The following is a 20,946-nucleotide window of genomic DNA, read 5'->3' as shown; positions in this document are numbered from 1 at the left end:
ATTCTTATATTGAGCTCTGTATGAGTGAACTTTGGGCTGTCTCCCTTGGTTGCGCACCATTGTACTCTTCAGCTCTTCAGAGACTCTTCAGAGAGCACTTCCCGTCCTAACTGGCACTTCGACTAGTGCGTAACTTGCAATTACAGCAGTTACATTTCTGCACTTCTTTCTTTCTTTTTTATTTCATTTTGTTATATTTCTTATGTAAAGTAGTATTTATTTATTGTTACACCAGGTTCTATTGCTCGTAGCTTGAATATTCTCTCCCTTGTACGTCGCTTTGGACAAAAGCATCTGCTAAATGACTAAATGACTAAATGTAAATGTAAATGTAAATGTAACAAGATTGAACCTGCTTCCTGAACTGATCATCATTCAGACTAAGTCTCCTATATAATACTATCACTCTGTGGCGGCTCCTGAAAATATTCTCAGGGGGGGGCAATATATTTGTCCACTGAGATTTTGAGATTAATTCTATTATTGGGAAGATGATATGTAGGATGTGACAAATTTATGGAGAATCTGTGATTCCTTTCTTTCCCTTTCATTGTCCATATGTGTCTTTGTGTGTCCATATCACTGTAACAGAGTAGACATACACACAGGTATAATTACAATATGATATGATAATGATTAAGGCGACCCATTCAGTAGGTACATTAAGCAAGACAATTGTATTCATTTGTTGTAACCTGATTAACTCATACAGCAATATATTTTATTCCACTAGATGGCAGCACACAACAGAAATATTTCTCCTCTAGCAACAAGGAGTAGCTAGTTACTGGCGGAAAGCTATGGAAGAAAGTTGCATCCAGGAGCCTTCATAAGCAAAAATTATGTGACTCCACAATAAATGATCCCACTTTTTCATTATTCACATGTTGTATGATGTAACATAGCTTAACAGGACACATGATATGTCCAGTATTAACATAAAGAAGGGGGCAACATATAAGTCAAACATATTTATTGATTGATCTTGAAAGTATTGGCTTACAAAAGCTGAATAAGTCATCACATAGAAAATGTAGAAACCTGTTGAATGGATACATATGGTCTAGGAAGTCCTAATTGTTTTGTTGTCAATTTATCTTCATTAGTACGCCGACTAAAAGGAGTTTATTTCAAAGAGCAAATCGAGTTGTTGCACTGAACGTTAGCCATCTTGACAGATTATGCCTTGACCGAAGCCGTATGACGTGCGTATACGCTTATACGTCCTATTACGTATTACGTGGGGCGAGCCCTCCCGGAAGCCATAGAAATGCATTGAGGAATGGATTTGAAAATGGATTTAACATGAGAGTCAATGAGAGAGGTCTGTCGTGATTTCCATTTCCATTGGGGCGGGACCACTTTAGGCTGAGTGGACAATGACATTCAGAGGCAGATCAGACAGTCTAGGTGTAGAATGGGACAGAAAAAAAATATCTCCTTCTCCCGTTTGGCAGTGTGTCGATTTTGTAACCTTGACTATGTAATGAGGTATACTACAAATATAAGTCTGATAATTACTGCCCTATAAAAAAAATTACTTAAGTAATATTATCTAAAACACAGTCAATTCACTGAGCTATTTAATTAAAACCATTCTGTCAGCTTTTCATGCTTGCCTGTGTGTGTGTGTGCGTGTGTGTGTGCGTGCATGCGTGTGTGTGTGTGTGTGTGTGTGTGTACGTGTGTGCGTGTGTGTGTGTCTAAGCCTGAAGGAAATGCTACCCAGTCAGTCAGAGCTAGACACTAGAAAACTATGAAACTATGAAACTTTAAAGAGGCTGTGGGAGGGAGGTTTACCACTAGACAGCTCCATTATGAAGATGAATAGGGATGGTAACTGGCTTCATAGCTGTTCACACTGACAATGTGTAAAAAATGTATATGCAATTTTTATTTATACCCCATTGCACGCTCTGCAGATCTCTGCAAAAATGTGTAGAGCATCAGTTTAGCCAATGGCACAGTAGACTGTTTTTTCCCAGTCGCTTTGGTACATTTTCAGATCAGAATTAAAAGACCACTACGCCAAGTGGATTTGCCAGGCAAGCATGAGGGAAAATCCAATCAAACAGTGTGACACTATATCAGACACAGTATGTTCAGTCATATTTTCACCATTGGGCTTTAAACAAAACCTTATAGAACACAGAACACAAATCTTACCTCCCTTAAAATTCAGAACTGCAATGACTTTTGTAGAAAAAAACAGTTAACAGTAGCTTTTATTTTGAAATGAACAAAACTGAGTCTTCGCAGTTCTCATGCCGCTTGCCATCCTGGAGGCCCAGAACAGGTGACGGGACACTCCAGGACCCTTGGCTGTGCTGCTGGAATCACTGGCTTAATGACTGTGTTAACTGTGTGCCCAGTTAGTGCAATAACACATACAGCATCATGGTCCCTTCATGACCGCTAGATCTGGAATCTGCTAATTTTGTCAATAATTCCAGTTGATGTTGAGATGTGTGTGAAGGGTGAAGAAAAGCTTTATTGTTAAAAAGGGCTGTCTCACCAGCTGCATCCAGCTGTGCACCCCCACTGTGCCGGCCACTCACGGGACCTGGGGTCCATGAAAGGTCAGCCTATCAGTTGATCCCAGAGTTCCGTGGGGCTCGTGCACAGTGGAATTTCACTGACCATTTGGCCACTTCAACAGTTTCTAAACGGTTTCAAGGCTCCCCTTCATCTACACTATATAAGGCCGACCCTCCTCCGGCCAAGTTGTGGGTCAAGTCGAGCGGTGTTGGAGAAGTCATCATCAAGGAGCACATCGGACAATATCACGATCAGAGACATTCACTTTCATTCTTGCCGTGCGTCATTGAAAATGTGAGTGTTTGTGATATGTGTCATCTGTATAATTTGTATTTCACTTGTTACCGTCACTTCAATCAGTAACTGTTATTACGGGATAAATGGAATGTTCACCATTACGCGGCACGGTGTGAAAGGAACATATCCGTAGTTAATCATAGCCGTAATATTCATAGTGTATATACTGTTTCATTCTTGTCGTATTTGATTGTTAATATTTGTATATATTTGTTATATATTATTTTCATAGAAACCACGGATTCTATCAGTCAATCAACTCAATCACGGTTCAATCACGGTCAATCAAGAATTCATGTGTAAATACGAGTCCTTTATGCGGATAATCGTATTCACCGTTCATCTTCAATCATTCATGTTCATCCTGCCATTCAAGGCTTGAGTGTGTGGAAATAAATCAATCATCATTGGAACATTGGCATCCGTTCTTGTTCTAACCGGACAGACCTGTGGCGATTGTCACCTATTTCAAGTACACCAGCATACAGTCCTCTTTGGGTTTCATTCAATTCACATATCACCCTATTTTATATGGTCCTTCGAGCCGGAGATTACAATTACCACAGTTAAGGATGTCAATGCCAAGAGACAACACTCGTGCTCGCCGTGTTGGTCATCAGCCCCACTGCTTGGATGACTACTCGGTGAAGCTCTGGAGGCCTCATCCACTTCAGACACACGCACTCCCAGACCAAGCCGTTGGTGGAGCCATCAGTCCCAGCCATGTGGACGCTCTAGCACCACCTGCTGGACAGAAGCAGTCAAGCCCACTCCCAGAGGCATTCCTCTCAGCTCTCAGGGAGATGAAGGAGGACAATCAGCAATTAAGGCTTGATATGCAGCAAATTGTCCAAGCCCTCTCACCACGTGCATCAGATGCACCACCAGCTCCAACCACCAGCTTCGCTGCCGCATCCAGAGGACGACCCCACGTCGCAGACAGTGGGGTATCCTATTCAAGGCTTTCTTTCCCGGACTTCTCGTCCACGCCACTGACAACCAGGCAGCCCTTCCTTCCGCCAGCGGATGACCTGCAAGGTGTGCCGTGGACTACGTCTCATCATTCTCAGCTGGTGGTCCAACCAGATGATGACACGTCTCCGTGGCAGGTGCCACGCCCACATCATCCACCTCAACAGTTTGTGGCTGAGCTGACTGACCACATGCGGAGTACGCATAACGGTCCAGGGCACAGCCCGACTGCTCACGCACCGCCATCTCAGGTACCAACACCGCAGGATGAGGTGCCATTCATCCACTCCAGAGCACCGCTGGAAGAGCCACCTGACCGCCAGGGAGGCGTCAGGGCGAATCAGAGCCCAGCCGTGCATTCCACCACTGTCCTGCTTGGGTGTGACTCCCCTGTCAAGGCAGTCGAGCCCACCAAGACAGCACAGCCCTCACCACGGAAGCCAGAGCAGCCACCGAAGTACTGTCCGTTCTGCAACAGCAGCCAGCACTACTTCAACCAGTGCACAGCCTTCAGAGTGCTGTCAAAGGATCAGAAGGTCAGCTGGATCCAGACAGGGAAACGGTGCTGGAGGTGTGGGAGAGATCATCCAACAGTGCAGTGCTACCTCAAGGCCAGATGTCAGACATGCAATCTGACGCATCTGGAAGTGCTGCACGAGGTGAACGCCAGACCAGGGAAGCCAGCCCCCGCCATTCATCAGCCAGTGACGGACTACCTTGATCCTACCAGGAGGGGTAGTAGTGTGCTGCTGAAGCTGGTGAAGGTGTGCCTGTACAATGGCAACAGGAAGATGGAGACGTACGCCATCTTGGACAACGGTTCCGAGCGCACAATGCTGCTACACAGTGCTGCTCAGGAACTGGGTCTTCAAGGACGGAAGGAGGATCTGGCACTCCGGACTATCCGTCAGGACGGCAAGTCTGTGCCAGGGAGGTCAGTTTCCTTTTCCGTGGCATCAGCCAGTCAACCTCAGAAGCGGTTCAGGATAGAGCAAGCTTTCACCGCATCGGAGCTTGGCCTCTCTACCCACTCATACCCGCTCAAAGCCCTGCAGAAGGCCTATCATCACCTCAGAGGTCTGCCCCTGCAGTCATTCAGTCAGGCCCAACCACAGCTCCTCATCGGGTCTGACTACCCTCATCTCATCACCCCAGTTGAGCGAGTGCACCTAGGCCCACCAGGTGGACCGGCTGCACTGAACACACGCCTGGGTTGGACACTGCAAGGCCCGTTCAAGGTACCCCTGCATCAGTCCTACACCCCTCAGTGTCTACTCACTGGGACTCATCCTCCAACAGTTGAGCTGCCTCATCACATGGCTCAGCCCTGGCAGATGGATGTCTTGCCCTCCCCGAATGTGAAGCTCATCACACGGTCAAAGCAGGACACAGCCACTGTCAGGTCACAGGAGGAGAAGACAGTCAGAGTGAAGGTGGATCGCCTGCCTCATCAAGCACTCCAACAGTCCGTCCTTGGTCCCCGGTGTGGCACTGGGAAACGGCTGCGTCAGGAGTCCATCCGTGCAGAGGCACGGAGCAGCAAAGGCACAAGGAAGAAGCCTTCCCCGTCAGCAGGAAGAGACGGGTCAGCATTCTACGAGCCTGCTAACCTGCGGAAGTCAATCTTCTGTGGTAACGTCTCTGTGACCTCTGCTCAGTCTCTTCCAGATCCCGGTTTCAGCAGCTACCAAGAGCTGCTGGAGGCCTCTATCAGAGCATGTCATGGGGCGGCCACGCCCACAGACCCCGCAGCAGAGGACGTCAGGCAAGCTGAGCTTGCTCTCCTCCGGACAGTTCAGAGAGACTGCTTCCCGGAGGAATTCATTCTTCTTTCCACAGGGAAACCTGTCCCTGCAGCCAGCAGACTGCTCAGGTTGGCTCCTGAGTTTGACGCAAAGGTCCAACTGATCCGCGTGGGGGGGCGGCTCCGCAGGTGTGAGTCCCTGGAGGAGGACGCATTGCACCCCATAGTGCTGGATCCTCATCACCCCATCACCAAGCTCATCATCCAGGACGGTGACAGCCGGCTCATGCATCCAGGCCCGGACAGGGTGGTTTCTGAGCTACGGCGACGGTTCTGGATCTTGAGGGGGAGACAGGCCGTCAGGAAGCACCAGCACGGCTGTGCTGAGTGCCGAAGATGGCGCAGCAACTCAGTCATTTCCAGAATGGCTGACTTTTCACCCATCAGCTTGCGGCTTTCCAGGCCGCATTATATTTCAACAGGTGTGGTTGCTTCAAACTACACCTCATCAGCATACGGACAGCGCAGATCCAGGTCGAGGACCGGACCTACACGTGGCCCGTTGCCATCAGACTCCCATCATTCCTGCAGGATGCAACTGGCTCATTGCAGGAAAACACCTTTGCTACGCAAAGTTGAGGGCGGCTGTTAAAAAGGGCTGTCTCACCAGCTGCATCCAGCTGTGCACCCCCACTGTGCCGGCCACTCACGGGACCTGGGGTCCATGAAATGTCAGCCTATCAGTTGATCCCAGAGTTCCGTGGGGCTCGTGCACAGTGGAATTTCACTGACCATTTGGCCACTTCAACAGTTTCTAAACGGTTTCAAGGCTCCCCTTCATCTACACTATATAAGGCCGACCCTCCTCCGGCCAAGTTGTGGGTCAAGTCGAGCGGTGTTGGAGAAGTCATCATCAAGGAGCACATCGGACAATATCACGATCAGAGACATTCACTTTCATTCTTGCCGTGCGTCATTGAAAATGTGAGTGTTTGTGATATGTGTCATCTGTATAATTTGTATTTCACTTGTTACCGTCACTTCAATCAGTAACTGTTATTACGGGATAAATGGAATGTTCACCGTTACGCGGCACGGTGTGAAAGGAACATATCCGTAGTTAATCATAGCCGTAATATTCATAGTGTATATACTGTTTCATTCTTGTCGTATTTGATTGTTAATATTTGTATATATTTGTTATATATTATTTTCATAGAAACCACGGATTCTATCAGTCAATCAACTCAATCACGGTTCAATCACGGTCAATCAAGAATTCATGTGTAAATACGAGTCCTTTACGCGGATAATCGTATTCACCGTTCATCTTCAATCATTCATGTTCATCCTGCCATTCAAGGCTTGAGTGTGTGGAAATAAATCAATCATCATTGGAACATTGGCATCCGTTCTTGTTCTAACCGGACAGACCTGTGGCGATTGTCACCTATTTCAAGTACACCAGCATACAGTCCTCTTTGGGTTTCATTCAATTCACATATCACCCTATTTTATATTTATCTTAATACAATACTTAAGTAGGCTACTATAGAATATGTTGTCAGTAGTCTTCAGACCAAGCCAATCTATCTACTAAAACAAACAAGGCCTCTACGACACAATTATGTACAAACAGCACACATGAAAGTATTTATTATTCTTTTTCAAATTCAAAAAACTTTGTATTTGTGCTAATTATGTTTTTGGAATTATCATTTATTGAGGTGGGGCCTTTGCATTGGAGCTTATATCACTGAAGGATGTAACACTGAGCCCATACAGCAAAAAAGTAGCCCACTGCGTAGGCTAAATCACACAGAAAGCACCACCATCTCTGAAAACTAATGTCCACAACGCTACGCAATAATAAGCATAATGCGTCATCGGGGCTGACCACTACAAATTCAGAAAAAATAGTCTTTCGCGCAATGATAATGACGGTTAACTTGTTTTTTTATTTCTGAATAATAAACTGTAAAATAGCCTTACAATAAGTGAAGATATGGGTGACTCTTGCAAAAACGGGCAAAAAGCAACAGGTAAAACGTGCCCGCAGCAAAGAGCTCGATCACTGGCTTACGAAGAACCGTCCAAGGAAGTCCAAAATGGAATGGCTGCGTCGAAGCAGCGGGTGTGTGCTCGGCTGGCCGCGATTCAAATTAGAGAAGGCCCCGCCAAACACGCACATGAGACGGTGAGGGAGCGGGGAGACACCGTTACCTGCCAGCTGAAAGCAGCGAAAGCACTGAACAGACTGCGTTTGTCGAAACTCCGCCAGCAGCAAGTTAAGGTAGGCTCCCACATTTTGTAAAGTTTTTACTGTATCGACACTTCAGCTGTTTACCCTGTTCATTTTTTTTTTACACGTTTTTAAAATCTGACCTCTTACACAGGCTAAAGAAATCAACCTGTTAGTCTGCTACCAGCCCACTGCATGCAGAGCCATCCGCTTGGAGAAGCTCCTACCTCTGAGAGAGGGCCCAACAAGCTTCAGTAATGCCCTCAAGATAACTCAGGTCGGGCCCGTTGATCACAACTGCGTTTTGAACAGATTGTTTTTTGATTTCTTTAACGTGTTGCCTTGTTAGTAATATACTGCTTGTTTGGATGCTTAACGTATCTAGCCTGCGTTAGGAATAGCGATAAGCCTTACAACACAATTTGATAGACAACACACATTCACGTGATGGTTAACACTACCATGTTGCAAATTCATTTTTCTCGCCTTAGCCCTGTGATATTTATTCTTATATTTCAGAGACATAGGGTGGAGGAACTTTTAGACGATAACATGTGGGACACATTGCAAAGGTTCTAATGGAGAGCTGAGGCTACACTGAGCTATTCAATAAAAACAGACCAAACGAACTAACCTCACTCGTTCCAGTTCATTTGTGGACAAAATCGCCCCTCAAGGATCTATGAGATGTAGACGTACTCTCGCTTCAGCACCTTGGACAGCACCAGCATGTCACTTGCTTGTCTGTAGTGACGTACATGAGGATGTGTGTGTGTGTGTGTGTGTGTGTGTGGCTGGACAGCCCTGCCCTTTCTACCTCAATTATTTGTAAATGACTGGTCAGAGCATAGGTAGATTCAAATAAAGTCAAATGCTTTTTCCGTTTGTATAGTGAGTTAAATGTTTCGTGGGTAATCAGCCTACCTAAACAAACAAACCATTTTCCTTTAACCATTTATGATCTAGTAGTGCATTCATGTGCACTTCACTTCAGCATCCAGTGGGTGGAGGCAGTGGCATGCCAGATATGCCAGACAAGTGCGAGAATCCAGTGTGCTTTAATTCAGTTCACTTCTGTTGTATTTCTGTATTTAACGGCAATAGCAGTGAACTTTGTCTTAAGGTTCTGCACAGAATCCAATGCCAAGCCCAATGGCAACAGCGATAAAGATAAACTCCCTTTAAATTACAATTAAGCAGAGCCCAGCTTGAATATCTTGTTGTTTATAACTTCTGCATTAAGGCAGTGCTGAAGTCCACATAGATTCTGAGATCCATTGTACTCCTTCATAAGAATTCAAGCTCACATTTGTGCTTGACTAATGTGGTAGCAGGACAAGGTGCCTGTCACAAGATGCCTGACAAGATGACTGTCAAAATTAACTTTAGTAAACAAGAGATGACTGTTGATGATTGTTACTGAAGGTTGTAACTCTGAATTCCATATCATGTATATGTATGGAAGCGTCCTTTTCAAGTAGTTCATTTTTGAACCAAGCTTAAACCAGGGCAAATACCATGGAACAAGCTCTGATGTGATGAAATGGGGAAAGGCCACCTCTTGTAACGGTTTAAATGATTAAAAAAAACTGATATGAATTCAGCCTGTGATGAAACATTCTGCCTGCCACTCCAATGCCTTGACAGACACCCAGTATGCATAGCTCAATGAAAACAGTATGCCCCATCATTTGTAAGTATGAATAGCTCAATGAAAACAGTATGCCCCATCATTTGTAAGTATGAATAGCTCAATGAAAACAGTATGCCCCATAATTTGTAACATAAAATGTTCATGTTCCTGAGATATGATCAGAATATGCCTGGTATATTGTGTCATTCAAGCTAAAAATAAATATGACAAAGGGATGTCTCCTTTAAAACAAAACCACTGATGTAGATATTTATTTGAAATCCTCATCCCATTCTTCAACCAATCCCTCTCCATTGACAGTGCTTAGAATTGACCAGTGGTTTTTGATGTCTTCTTCAGGACATTACAGGCATATGTGCAGGGTGCAGAGGAGGAGGTATTTATATATTTTGAGGAGGTATTTTCATATAAAAGGAAGTAACACATTACTCCAGGGTATCAGTGGTCATGAAGTCATAAAAATAAGAAAAATGCTTTGTGAAATGTATTAGACATTGAATGGTTAACAGCACAGAAGACATTCAGTCTCAATGCCTATAGAGTACCTGGTCATTCCTTAAAAGTAGTTCAGCATAGTGTGCACCAAAAAGTGGCTTCTTCGCCTGAGAATTCGGTCTGTGAAGTCGTCCTAGCTTGATGTTCAAGCCAGGAGAGATCACCATATCTGCATAGTGCCAGAGTGGCCACAGGTCTGCTCTCAACCAAGCAGCTAGTGATGAAAGCCCACCTCAGGTACACCGTATTGAAGCCAAGAATCGCTTAAGGGATAATTACATTATTGCTTCCGATGTTTTAAAGAGGACCTATTATGCTTTTCCACCCTTTCCCTTTGTTATATGGCTTTTTGTGCACGTCTGCAAAGTTACAAAGCCCAAAGTACACGCCACAGGGAGTAACTCTCTCCCACAGAAGACCCACAAGCTGCCTGAAACGCCTCATTGCAATTCCAGTCCCTTTCCCTTGTTACAAGATGACACAATCTCGTAGCACAAATCTTATTGCCCACCTAATAATGCCTGACCAATGAGAGCACACTGGGCTCATCAGGAGTGTGTGGGGGGAGGGGCTTAAAGACACAGGAGCTTGAATAGAGATGTACTGTATGAGAATAATAATTAGTTTGAATAATAATACAAAAATAATTTGAAGCATGTAAATCTATTATAGATATACCCCCAAAATAAAATGATGAACATTGAAAATGAGCATTATATTAGAGCATTATAGGTCATCTTTAATATAATGATTAAGGTGAGTCCAGTCAGAGCTTGTCTTGTGGGGCCAGATGTGACTTTGACACTTACGTGAGAGTTCACAGCCAGGAGACAACGTGTTGAAACTGCCAACTTGAAACGCATCGAAAGACAATGCTAACAGTCGGACACATACAGGCTTCTCCTGTGAAACTCACCTCTAACTTCTACAGTTTCCTGCACTTTCAATCTTCTTTCAATCAACACCATTTTGAAGTGTGGTTGTCATAGTTACTTACGTTATCTTTGTATCTGTGGTTGCCATCTCCATTTAGTCCACATTTCACCAGTGTTGGCTCCAAACCATGCAGTACATCTGGCTACACAAGACTAAGTCATAACAGGAAAAAAAGCCTTTTTTTGTCACGCTGCGCCTTATTTTACAGTGTACTGAGTCCATAGCACAACTGTTGAGTGTCAAGGTTGCCCAGAGATTGAATCAGCAGGTTTATTGCCAGTGATATTCATCAGTTTGTCAGTTTCCATGGTTCAAAGGAGTCTTGAAAAGGGAGTCTCAAATTGAAACCCAGTTGAAACCCAGTCAGTATTATTGTCATGCGGTTCATCCAGAGGCATGAAAATCCTCATGACGGAGCACTTTATACGTGAACCAGTAGAGCACGTTGAAGAGCAAGAAGCTGAGTGGAAAGACGGCTCTGGAGATTGTGTCGATGCGTTTGGCCCGCTCGATGAAACGCCTGCGGATTTCGAAGAGTGCGTGTCCAGGGGGCAGGTCTACATACATGGCCGCCGTCTCTGACAGGGGCCCATCACCACCAATCGTGCACGGCTCCTCGCCAAAGGCGTTGAGGTAGAAGGGCTGGTTCTCCTGACCCAGCTGCTCCTCCTGTTGACACAGAGAAAAAGCCCAAACTTCAGTTCTAAACTCTTTTCAGAATGTTTTACACACCTGAAAAAACTCTTTTATACTTGTTGCAATTGTGTTGCTCTATTGTGTTCACTGGCACTGCACTGCTTTTTAAATCTACTACATTCATAAAATTCTTATTGAACTCATTTCATGAATTCTTTGGCTAATTTCACTGTCAAGTATAGAGAAGTTCATGTTTTACCTGTGCGCAGGCACTGCAGCGCTTCTTGCACCCCTTGTTGGAGGGGTTGTTTCCTTGCACGCCGTTGTTGCTCTTTGCTTTGGAGATAGCTGCCTGTACGGAGAAAGGAGAGAACAACTTTGTATCCCCATCTCCAGATTTACAGTATATGGGTTGTCATTCAACTTTGTAGCAGACAACGCGACGCAGATATATCATCCTGTCACACAACTCACATAAAAGACAGAAGAAGAAATGTTGTCATCCTCAGGATAATGGGCGGAAACAAAAACCCCATAAGCAAGCAACATGTTTTACTCTCCAGAATTAGAAGCAGCATGAACAAGGTGTGAATGAGTGTGGAGAGGAGAGGAGAGGTGGTGCAGTCAACAGGGTGGGCAGGGGTTAGGGGTCAGGGGTCAGGGGTCAGGGAGGCTTTAGAGTTGAGAAGCTGAACAACCTTGAGGACAAAGGTTGCCCTTCTCCTCGGTGTCCTACAGCCTGGGCTGGGGGAAGTGGTGTCCTGAGGGGTCCTGCCAGCTAACCTTAGCATCTGCTGCTCACGTAGGTTGCAAAGGGCTCTGACAGGAAGTCCAATCATTTAGGAGCAGACTTTGAGTGCGCTCTGCAGGCGCTTTCTGTTTTTGGAGGCTGATGGAATGGAAACCAACAGGTGAAGGAGAATGTCATGACGCTCTCAGTGAGGGAGTAGTAAAATGCTATGAGGCTGCCCTTCCTGACCCCAAAGGAGTTGAGCTTCCTCTGGGGATATTGCCGCTGCTGGCATTTCCTGATGATCTCTGTATTAGAGCTAAATTTCAACAGGTTATCGAAGATTGTTCCCAGACTCTTCAACAATCTCTAAGGGCTTCCTATGAATGGTGGTGATGACTGCCGCAGCCAGTTGCCTCTGCTTGTTGGAGAAGGTCACTACCATCTTCTTGGTCTTGCTCACATTACTCCACAAAGTGGTGAAGAGCTGGGCCGTGGTGCTGTGAGAGGCCTGAGAGCAGGGATAGAAGGACTGTGTCGTCAGCAAACTTGACCAAGTGACAGTTTGGCGGGGTGCACCTGCAGTCGTCAGTGTAGTGAACGAGGGTGAAAGAACACAGACCTGCGGAGAACCAGTTACACACAAGTGTGCAACTACAAGTGCGTAGGATGTTGGAGAAGGTGTTATTGACTAGCGCTCTCTGTGACCTGATGGTAAAAAAAAGTCCATTATCCACAGGGTTAGTCGACCATCTAGCTGGAAACGAGTGATGAGTTTCTTAGCAATAACGTGTGGCTGCAGTGTGTTAAATGCAGAGAAAAAGTCTGCAAACAGAATTCTCTCTGCAGTGTTGGAGCATTCCATAATGAATACTTTCGCATTATCAACCTCTCTGCCTGCCTGATATGTAAACTAGAGTGGGTCCATTTGTGAGACTATTACCTTGGTGATATGGTTTTTGATCATGCAGGGCCTTGATGGTCCCCTTCTTTGGAATGGGAATAACTGTGGAGTGTTCCCACAGCTGGGGAACTATGCCACTGGTCACGGAGCGCTGGAGCTCTCACCACATCCTCTGTGTCTACGGTGAGGGCAGAGTCACATCCCCTGTGTCTATGGTGAGGGCAGAGTCACATCCTCTGTGTCTATGGTGAGGGCTCTCACCACATCCCCTGTGTCTATGGTGAGGGCAGAGTCACATCCTCTGTGTCTATAGTGAGGGCAGAGTCACTGGGCTTGAGTGTGGTTGCATCTATGCCACTGGCCATGGAGCTCTGGAGCAGGAACTCAACCACGTTTCAGTGAACGCAAGAACAGGACAGTCCTGAAGTCATACGTGTCATTTACATTGGCTCGTAGTTCTTCTATTTTACTGCGGAGAAAGCCGCATTAGCCAGGATGACTGAGGGGAGCGGCTGATTTTGACGTTTCTCCCGCTTGAGTCTGGCTGTTTCAACCCTTTTGTTGCTTTTTTTGAGTCTTCCTTTCTAAGGGAGACACACTAAAACAATCAGCAAGCGTCTAAAGCATCTAACTGAGCAATTAGTAACCCGTCACAAGCATGTGTGCTATCTCCAGCGCAGCAGTGAAGTGATGTCAATGCTTCCGCACAGTGCTTCTGCACTAGGCAAGGAGAACATGTCACATTTTCTGCACAGTGAGCACAACCATTTGGCAAAAAATGTCTATCAGGTTATGCTTTTAAGTTCTTTGCACTTGAGACCCACTTTTTCGCACTTTTTCGCTTTTGCTCTCTCTCTCTTTCCCATTTTCACACTGCCATTATGCATGAATATGTTTGTTATGCAGGAACATTTCTTTGACATTATGCATGAAAAAGTTGGCCATTATGCATGAACATTTTTGTGTTGGCTCTGTTCCTATTGCATCACAGATGGGTCATTTAACTGTTATTAGTAGGCTATGTACTTTGCATGGGCATGAGAGAGAGAGAGAGAGAGAGAGAGAGAGAGAGAGAGATTCAGATAGACAGAAAGAGAGAGAGAGAGAGAGAGAGAGAGAGAGATTCAGATAGACAGAAAGAGAGAGAGAAATAATGCAAAGAAAGTGAACAGGATGCTAGCATAGTGATGGTGGTGACCTCTTTAAATAAACAGCCAAGGACTATAGAAGCGAGAGAGAGAGAGAGAGAGAGAGAGAGAGAGAAAGAGATTCAGATAGACAGAAAGAGAGAGAGAGAGAGAAATAATGCAAAGAATGTGAACAGGATGCTAGCATAGTGATGGTGGTGACCTCTTTAAATAAACAGCCAAGGACTATAGAAGCGAGAGAGAGAGAGAGAGAGAGAGAGAGAGAGAGAGAGAGAGAGAGAGAGAGAAGAGGCAGATTCTTCTCAGGTCACTGCTCCTCCTCAGCACCAGTTTATGAGACCAGACAGACTGCACCGCCATGCTCCACTTGCCTAACTGGTGTCACGTAAAACAGGCGACGCACAACGACAGAGAAGAGAGGAGAGCAGGAGAGTTGGGAGTTCTTTTCTTTTCTTTTCTTTTCTAAAAAAAGGTACTCACCTCTCTGAGACGCTGCTCCTCTCTAAGCTTCTTGAGCTTCCTGAGTCGGAAGAACTCCTTGTGTTGCCGGGAGACGAAGTTGACGGCAGCGTACTCCAGCAGAGCAGCGAACACGAAGAGTAGGCAGACTGCCATCCAGATGTCTATGGCCTTCACATAGGAAACCTGCCAGGACAAGTGTCAACAGACAGATAGATGTGAACAACTTGTAAAGCTACCGGACCTAAGAGACTGCAGTCATGTAGACAATAAAAAAACAGGAAAAAATGAATCATTTTCCTTCATGCAGTCATGACCAAAGGATGGATGAAAACTCCGACATCATGTAGATTTAACTATGCACCAACATGATTACTTATTTAAATTATCATTCTATTTTTGGATTGGGCTGCATCAAATATTTGTGGATACCTTTTCCCTGGTGACAGTGGACATGGAAGTGGACATGGTTTATGTTGAGCTGATTATACATTCAATACATTTTGCAAATCTATGATAGAATGAAAAGGCTTATGAGCTATAAAATGGACTAAAAATGATTAAAATCCTTTTTATAGAATGCCAGTTACAGGTCCAGTTAAAGATGTTATAATATATTCTTTACATTTATGATATATTAAAAGGCGGTACTAATGGCAAAAAGTCAAATATTTTTTTACATCTGACCATTTTTATGAGAAGAACTTTGAACCATGGGTACACAGATGTAACCCCAAATGCTGTGAAAAAAAAAGAGGGGTGTGCGCATGCCCGGGGTATTCCCAGCACACTCACAAATGGGACAGCCTTCTAGGACACAGCAGCCAACACCGGGGGCCTTCATGAGCTACAGCCAGCATTGATGGACACAGCCCAAAGTGCTGAACTTAAAGGCACAGTGTGTACGATTTATTGGCATCTAGTGTTGAGGTTGCTGAACTGACCAACTGAATACCCCATCCCTTGCCAAGGATGTATGAAAACCTATACAGTGGCCTTTAAAAATGCCATAAATTGCAAAAGGCCCTCTCTAGAGCCAGAATTGGTTGATCTGTTCTGGGCTACTGTAGAAACATGGCAGCACAACATGGCGGACTCCATGAAAAAAGGACCCACCCCCGCTGGATATGATATGAAGGGCTCATTCTAACCTAACAAAAACACAACAAATCGTAGGCTAGTTACATGAAAACATAATTAAGAATACTATATTCCATATCCGCTAAGAGATAGATCACCCGTATTCTCCACACTGCACCTGTAAAGGACACTTTAGAGACTGAAGTTGAGTGTTGTAACGCCGGTTACGTGGCTTGGCAAGAAAGCACCTTGGTACACTGACAAATAAATGAATCAATAAGACTAAAGCCCTCTCTCCCACCTTGGGTAGTGATGCCCTGGAGCCAGAACTTTGCGTTGTCATGGTGAGCACTGTGGTGATGCCCAGACCCACTCTGGCGGGAGCGGCGTCCATGTTGATCCAGAAGGAGACCCAGGAGAGGATGACGGTGAGCAGGCTGGGGATGTACATCTGGATTAGGTAGTACCCCATCTGACGCTCCAGGTGAAACTTTACCTCAATGCAAGTGAATTTACCTGAAATCACAGACGGGGAAGGAGGGGATATCAACAACAACCTCTTACTCTGCAGTTCACATGGCATTGAGACGTTCAGCTGATACCTTAAATACATGTAAAGTGCACTGTATAGGCCTACTGTATAGAGACACAGTAAAAGTGCCTAAAGAGGGAATGCCTTTAATAACCGAAGCTGTGAGTCTGTGAGTCTGTAGTTGGGGGAAAAGTGTTTGGGTGATGGCTGATGTCTTATGTTGATGTTGGCTGTAGTTGGGTGAAATGTGTGTGGGTGATGGCTGATGTCTTGTGTTGATACTGGCTGTAGTTGGGCGAAATGTGTTTGGGTGATGGCTGATGTCTTATGTTGATGTTGGCTGTAGTTGGGCGAAATGTGTTTGGGTGATGGCTGATGTCTTGTGTTGATACTGGCTGTAGTTGGGTGAAATGTGTTTGGGTGATGGCTGATGTCTTGTGTTGATACTGGCTGTAGTTGGGTGAAATGTGTTTGGGTGATGGCTGATGTCTTGTGTTGATACTGGCTGTAGTTGGGTGAAATGTGTTTGGGTGATGGCTGATGTCTTGTGTTGATACTGGCTGCCTGCTCTCACCAGTGTTATAGTGCTTGGTGCAGTATCCCAAGTCATTCTCCTCTTTCAGCACAAACTGGGGCAGCATCAGGTCATCTGCCACTTGCACTGGGCCCTCATCCAGCCACTGGAATATCAGATCATGCATAGTGTAGCCAACTACAGTAGGAAGAAAGAGAGAGAGAGAGAGAGAGAGAGAGAGAGAGATTCAGATAGACAGAGAAAGAGAGCGGGAGAGAGAGAGAGAGAGAGATTCAGATACAGAGAAAGAGAGGGAGAGAGAGAGAGAAATTCAGAAAGACAGAGAAAGAGAGAGGGTGAGCGAGAGAGAGAGAGAGAGAGAGAGAGAGAAATTCAGAGAGGGAGAGAGAGAGAGAAATTCAGAGAGACAGAGGGAGAGAGAGAGAGAGAGAGAGAGAGAGAAAAATTCAGAGAGACAGAGGGAGAGGAAGAAAATACTAAATTGCACACACCCATAAATCCCTCTTTAGCCTGCATGTCATAAAAGTAATCCACATTTTCATACTGGGTGCACAAACAAGCAATATAAGAATGTCTGACATTCAGTACAGGCCTAATGTCATAGCCCTAATGTTAATTCATTCCGTTGTTTGGTTTAAGACACCCTGAAAATAGCCATTCGTTCGTTATATTGATTTTGAATGCATGGGACTACATCTGTCATTTCAGTCAGGATAATCATTGGATTCGGTTTGAACCAATAGCCAAGAGGATACAGCATGTATCATATTGTTCAAACTGAAATAGATGATGTTATGCTCAACATAAAAGTACGTGTAGGCCTATCGTGTGAGGTTTGCTCCATCAATAATACTAATCTATAAATATATATAAGCCTTTTGATATCACCTCAGGGATCATGAATCATCTGTCCTTAATTATATTTGTCCTTCACTATATCAGAAAACTGTTTTATAGTTTTTATTTATGCAAGAGTAATTTGAAATAATGCACGTGTGATGGTGCCTTTGATGAGTACTGGAACAGATTGTGTAGCTTGGGCCAAGATTTAGGATCCCTCTTTATGTAAAAAGTCTAAGAAAATAAATAGAATTACAGATATGTAATGTAAATGTTAAAACTAAAATAAACATGTGAAAACTGTTGGAGAACACTAGATGTAAGAAAAACTGACCTTGTTGATGACAATTATTGATGATTGACCTTATAGTCTTGGCTATGGACGATAAGGGTATAATGAGAAGGGATAATTCAGGGACCAAATCTATCTAATGTAGGCCGATTGCAAAGACAGACTTTAAAAGGTGAATCTATCTAATGTAGGCTGATTGCAAAGACAGACTGTAAAAGGTGAATCTATCTAATGTAGGCCGATTGCAAAGACAGACTTTAAAAGGTGAATCTATCTAATGTAGGCTGATTGCAACGGCAGACTGGAAAAGGTGAAGCTTACAGCTCTCAAGTTGCATGGTGCACGTCTGGATGTCCATGGGGAAGTTCTTTAGATCCATCGGACAGGACAGGATTAGAGTTAGCCTAACACAGTTAGGGAAAATAACAAAAAAATGACAAAAAGAGACAACCAGAACATTTCTGTTAGGAAATACATACAAACAAACTAAAGAGTGGAAAGAGAAAACAGACAAAGAGAGACCTAGACAGCCAGCAGTATTTCTGTACGAGAACAACTAGAGAAAATAAAGTCCACAGGGAGATAGGGGGCGGGGGGGAGAGAGAGAAAGAGAAGAAGAAATGAAAGCTATAGCTAAAGGGGAAAAGAAAAGAAAGAGAAACACACACAAGACGTGGGCGGCAGACGCACGCCAGGGCAGGCAGTCTGGCCAGCCGGGTGTGGGGGTGAAACTGGAGGAACTGGAGGCAGCAGGCAGAATCTGTCACGCAGCAATGTGGGGCTAGTTTGAGCCGCGGTGCCAGGGGTCTGGCAACAAATCGAATCAAAAGGAACAGACAACCCCAAAACAGACCCAATTTCTTTGGACATGTGACGAGAGGAACAAGACCACAGCATTGCATTGCATATCTCATTGTACAAAACAAATGTATCAGATCCTAAAATAAAACTGACTTAATAGGATGAACTTGAGTCAGATTTAAACGGTGGAAAACACAAGGCAGCCTTGTTGGACACTGAGAAGGAAACTGTAAGGTGTTGTAGTGGGAAAATAAATGAAATGTTAGAAAGCACTGAGAAAAGCCACAATGTCATTGCTATTCGTGGCACAAAACTAGGTTAAGTATTCTCACGTAGCTCGGTACAAATGCTATTCATGAGTGTTCCTGCACTGAGTGCTTCTAGTTTGAGCTTACCAGATGTCATGGCACCAAACAAACTCTACAATGGTTTAGCCGAGAAGCCTGGAATTTAGAGCAATCTGGAGAGAGTGTATGGCAGGGTTGAACATGGTGAAGAGTGTAGCTGGGGAGGCAGGCGTACTAGAGGAGTGGAGATGGCCCCAATCTCAGATGCATTCTGTTCAGAACTGATCAAACTGGGTCTGGGTTGGGTACCGTTCTGGGTAGAAAGCCACCAAGAGTATTGTGGGGTCAGTCATTCAACACCTCTAACCTGTTATATATCTTTCATAGGTATACAGAATGGGGCGGCAGTGGTACAGGAGGTAAAGAAGTCGTTTAGTAATCAGAAGGTTGCTAGTTGCTAGTTGCTAGTTCGATTCCCTGTCGAAGTGTCCTTGAGCAAGGCACTGAACCCCTAATTGCTCCTGATGTGCAGTGTGCCATCAGTGTAAATGTAAAATGTGTATACATTGTAAGTCGCACATATGTAAGTCGCTTTGGATGAAGGCGTCTGCTAAATGACTAAATGTAAATGTAATGCTCCTCCTAGACTTTTAATGAATCCTGCACTCAAACCTGTTTACAGACACTTTGCAAGAAACCATGTGGAACAATGTGCCAAGTTTGTAAGTTGAAGTTTCGAAAGAGTTATCTGTCTTTGTGACTCATTTAGACGATTGTTGTGTTGCTCCAAGATGAGATTAGTCTATGAGTCTGCGCTCACCTAATGCTGTAGAGAACATTGCCGTTGTGAAATATGCGCAGGAGTTTGTTGTCAGTGGTGACCTCGTGGAAGTTGGCCCCCTTCTCGTTGGCAAAGAAGAGATCGGGCTTCCAGATGGAGTCCAACATGGAAGGGTCCAGGTCTAGGGAGTCGTCCGGATATTCCTTGTAGGCCAGCCGTGGGTCGTTCCACTGTTGCCGCAGAAACACATTTAAGCGATAGTCCTGCAGAGAACAGAATGTGTTCATGAATTAGTAAGTATCCATGGCCATTGTTGCTGGCATTGTTTACATTTAGGTGATGTTCTGAAAATGGTAGAAACAGGTAGCTTGTAGTTTCCCTGGCTAGACGTTCATGATATTATTGGCATGTGAGTGTCAAGTTAATCAAAAAGAAATTTGAAAGGGCACATTGGCATTTCCACATAGTTACTGTAACTAGGCCAAATAAATAATGATGTAATTTCCACCTAGTTAACCAAGCCAAATGAATAACGATGACTTGCCTGCCTTGGAGCTTATTTGCTTTAGCATGTTTTTTTGTTGTTGTTGAGAGTTTGGTCAAAAGACTTCTTCTACACAGCTCAGAATCACTCATCTCTATTTCCCTTAGATCAAGACACAGTGAATCCTTTTCCCCGCTCCCCACTAGTTGAAGTGATCAAAGCCTTACCATTGTGGTTTCCGTGATGGACCCAAAGCTGTTTATGAAGATGTTGCAAGTGACATTAACAGGAGGACCTGAGAAAAGGGTTGATGACACAAACTGAAGCATCAACACTGTTACAATGCAGTCAGAATGAGTCAAATAGGAAGGATGGGTCTCTGCCTGTGAGCAGAACGACGACTCAGTATGTACATGAATACATAATGCAGTGAAAGTAGGTCTATTTAAAAATGGAGGTTACTCTAATTATCCCTTTATTTTCAGCATGTTCGTCGTCAGTCTTGAGTATGCAGGCTTGTCTTACACAACGTGCGACTTGCAATTTACACCAATCCCAC

The 20,946-nt window shown here is 44.6% G+C and overlaps 1 protein-coding gene across 1 annotated transcript; it reads right to left on the bottom strand.

Moving 5' to 3' along the window:
• Window positions 1-11,262: 11,262 nt before the first annotated feature.
• On the bottom strand, window positions 11,263-20,716 carry glra4b (glycine receptor, alpha 4b). Its single transcript, XM_042708515.1, has 9 exons — window positions 20,615-20,716; window positions 19,943-20,166; window positions 18,356-18,438; window positions 16,942-17,079; window positions 16,137-16,351; window positions 14,777-14,941; window positions 12,609-12,755; window positions 11,774-11,866; window positions 11,263-11,547 (listed from the first exon to the last, which is right to left on the bottom strand). The coding sequence occupies exons 1-9, from the start codon at window positions 20,714-20,716 to the stop codon at window positions 11,263-11,265; spliced, it is 1,452 nt and encodes a 483-aa protein (XP_042564449.1).
• Between the last annotated feature and the right edge of the window lie 230 nt (window positions 20,717-20,946).

Source organism: Clupea harengus, chromosome 8, assembly GCF_900700415.2.
Source record: "Clupea harengus chromosome 8, Ch_v2.0.2, whole genome shotgun sequence".
Lineage (NCBI taxonomy): Eukaryota > Metazoa > Chordata > Actinopteri > Clupeiformes > Clupeidae > Clupea > Clupea harengus.
Note: the sequence above shows the minus strand (reverse complement) of the source record. Positions and strands in the feature narration are given on the sequence as shown.

Excerpts from the sequence above, each read along its gene's own strand:
- glra4b (XM_042708515.1), bottom strand. The coding sequence starts at position 20,716 with ATGCTTCAGTTTGTGTCATCAACCCTTTTCTCAGGTCCTCCTGTTAAT. Across the intron at positions 20,167-20,614 it reads CCATCACGGAAACCACAATG|GACTATCGCTTAAATGTGTT; the intron begins GTAAGGCTTTGA and ends TGTTCTCTGCAG. Across the intron at positions 12,756-14,776 it reads AGGAGCAGCGTCTCAGAGAG|GCCTCTCACAGCACCACGGC; the intron begins GTGAGTACCTTT and ends CCCTGCTCTCAG.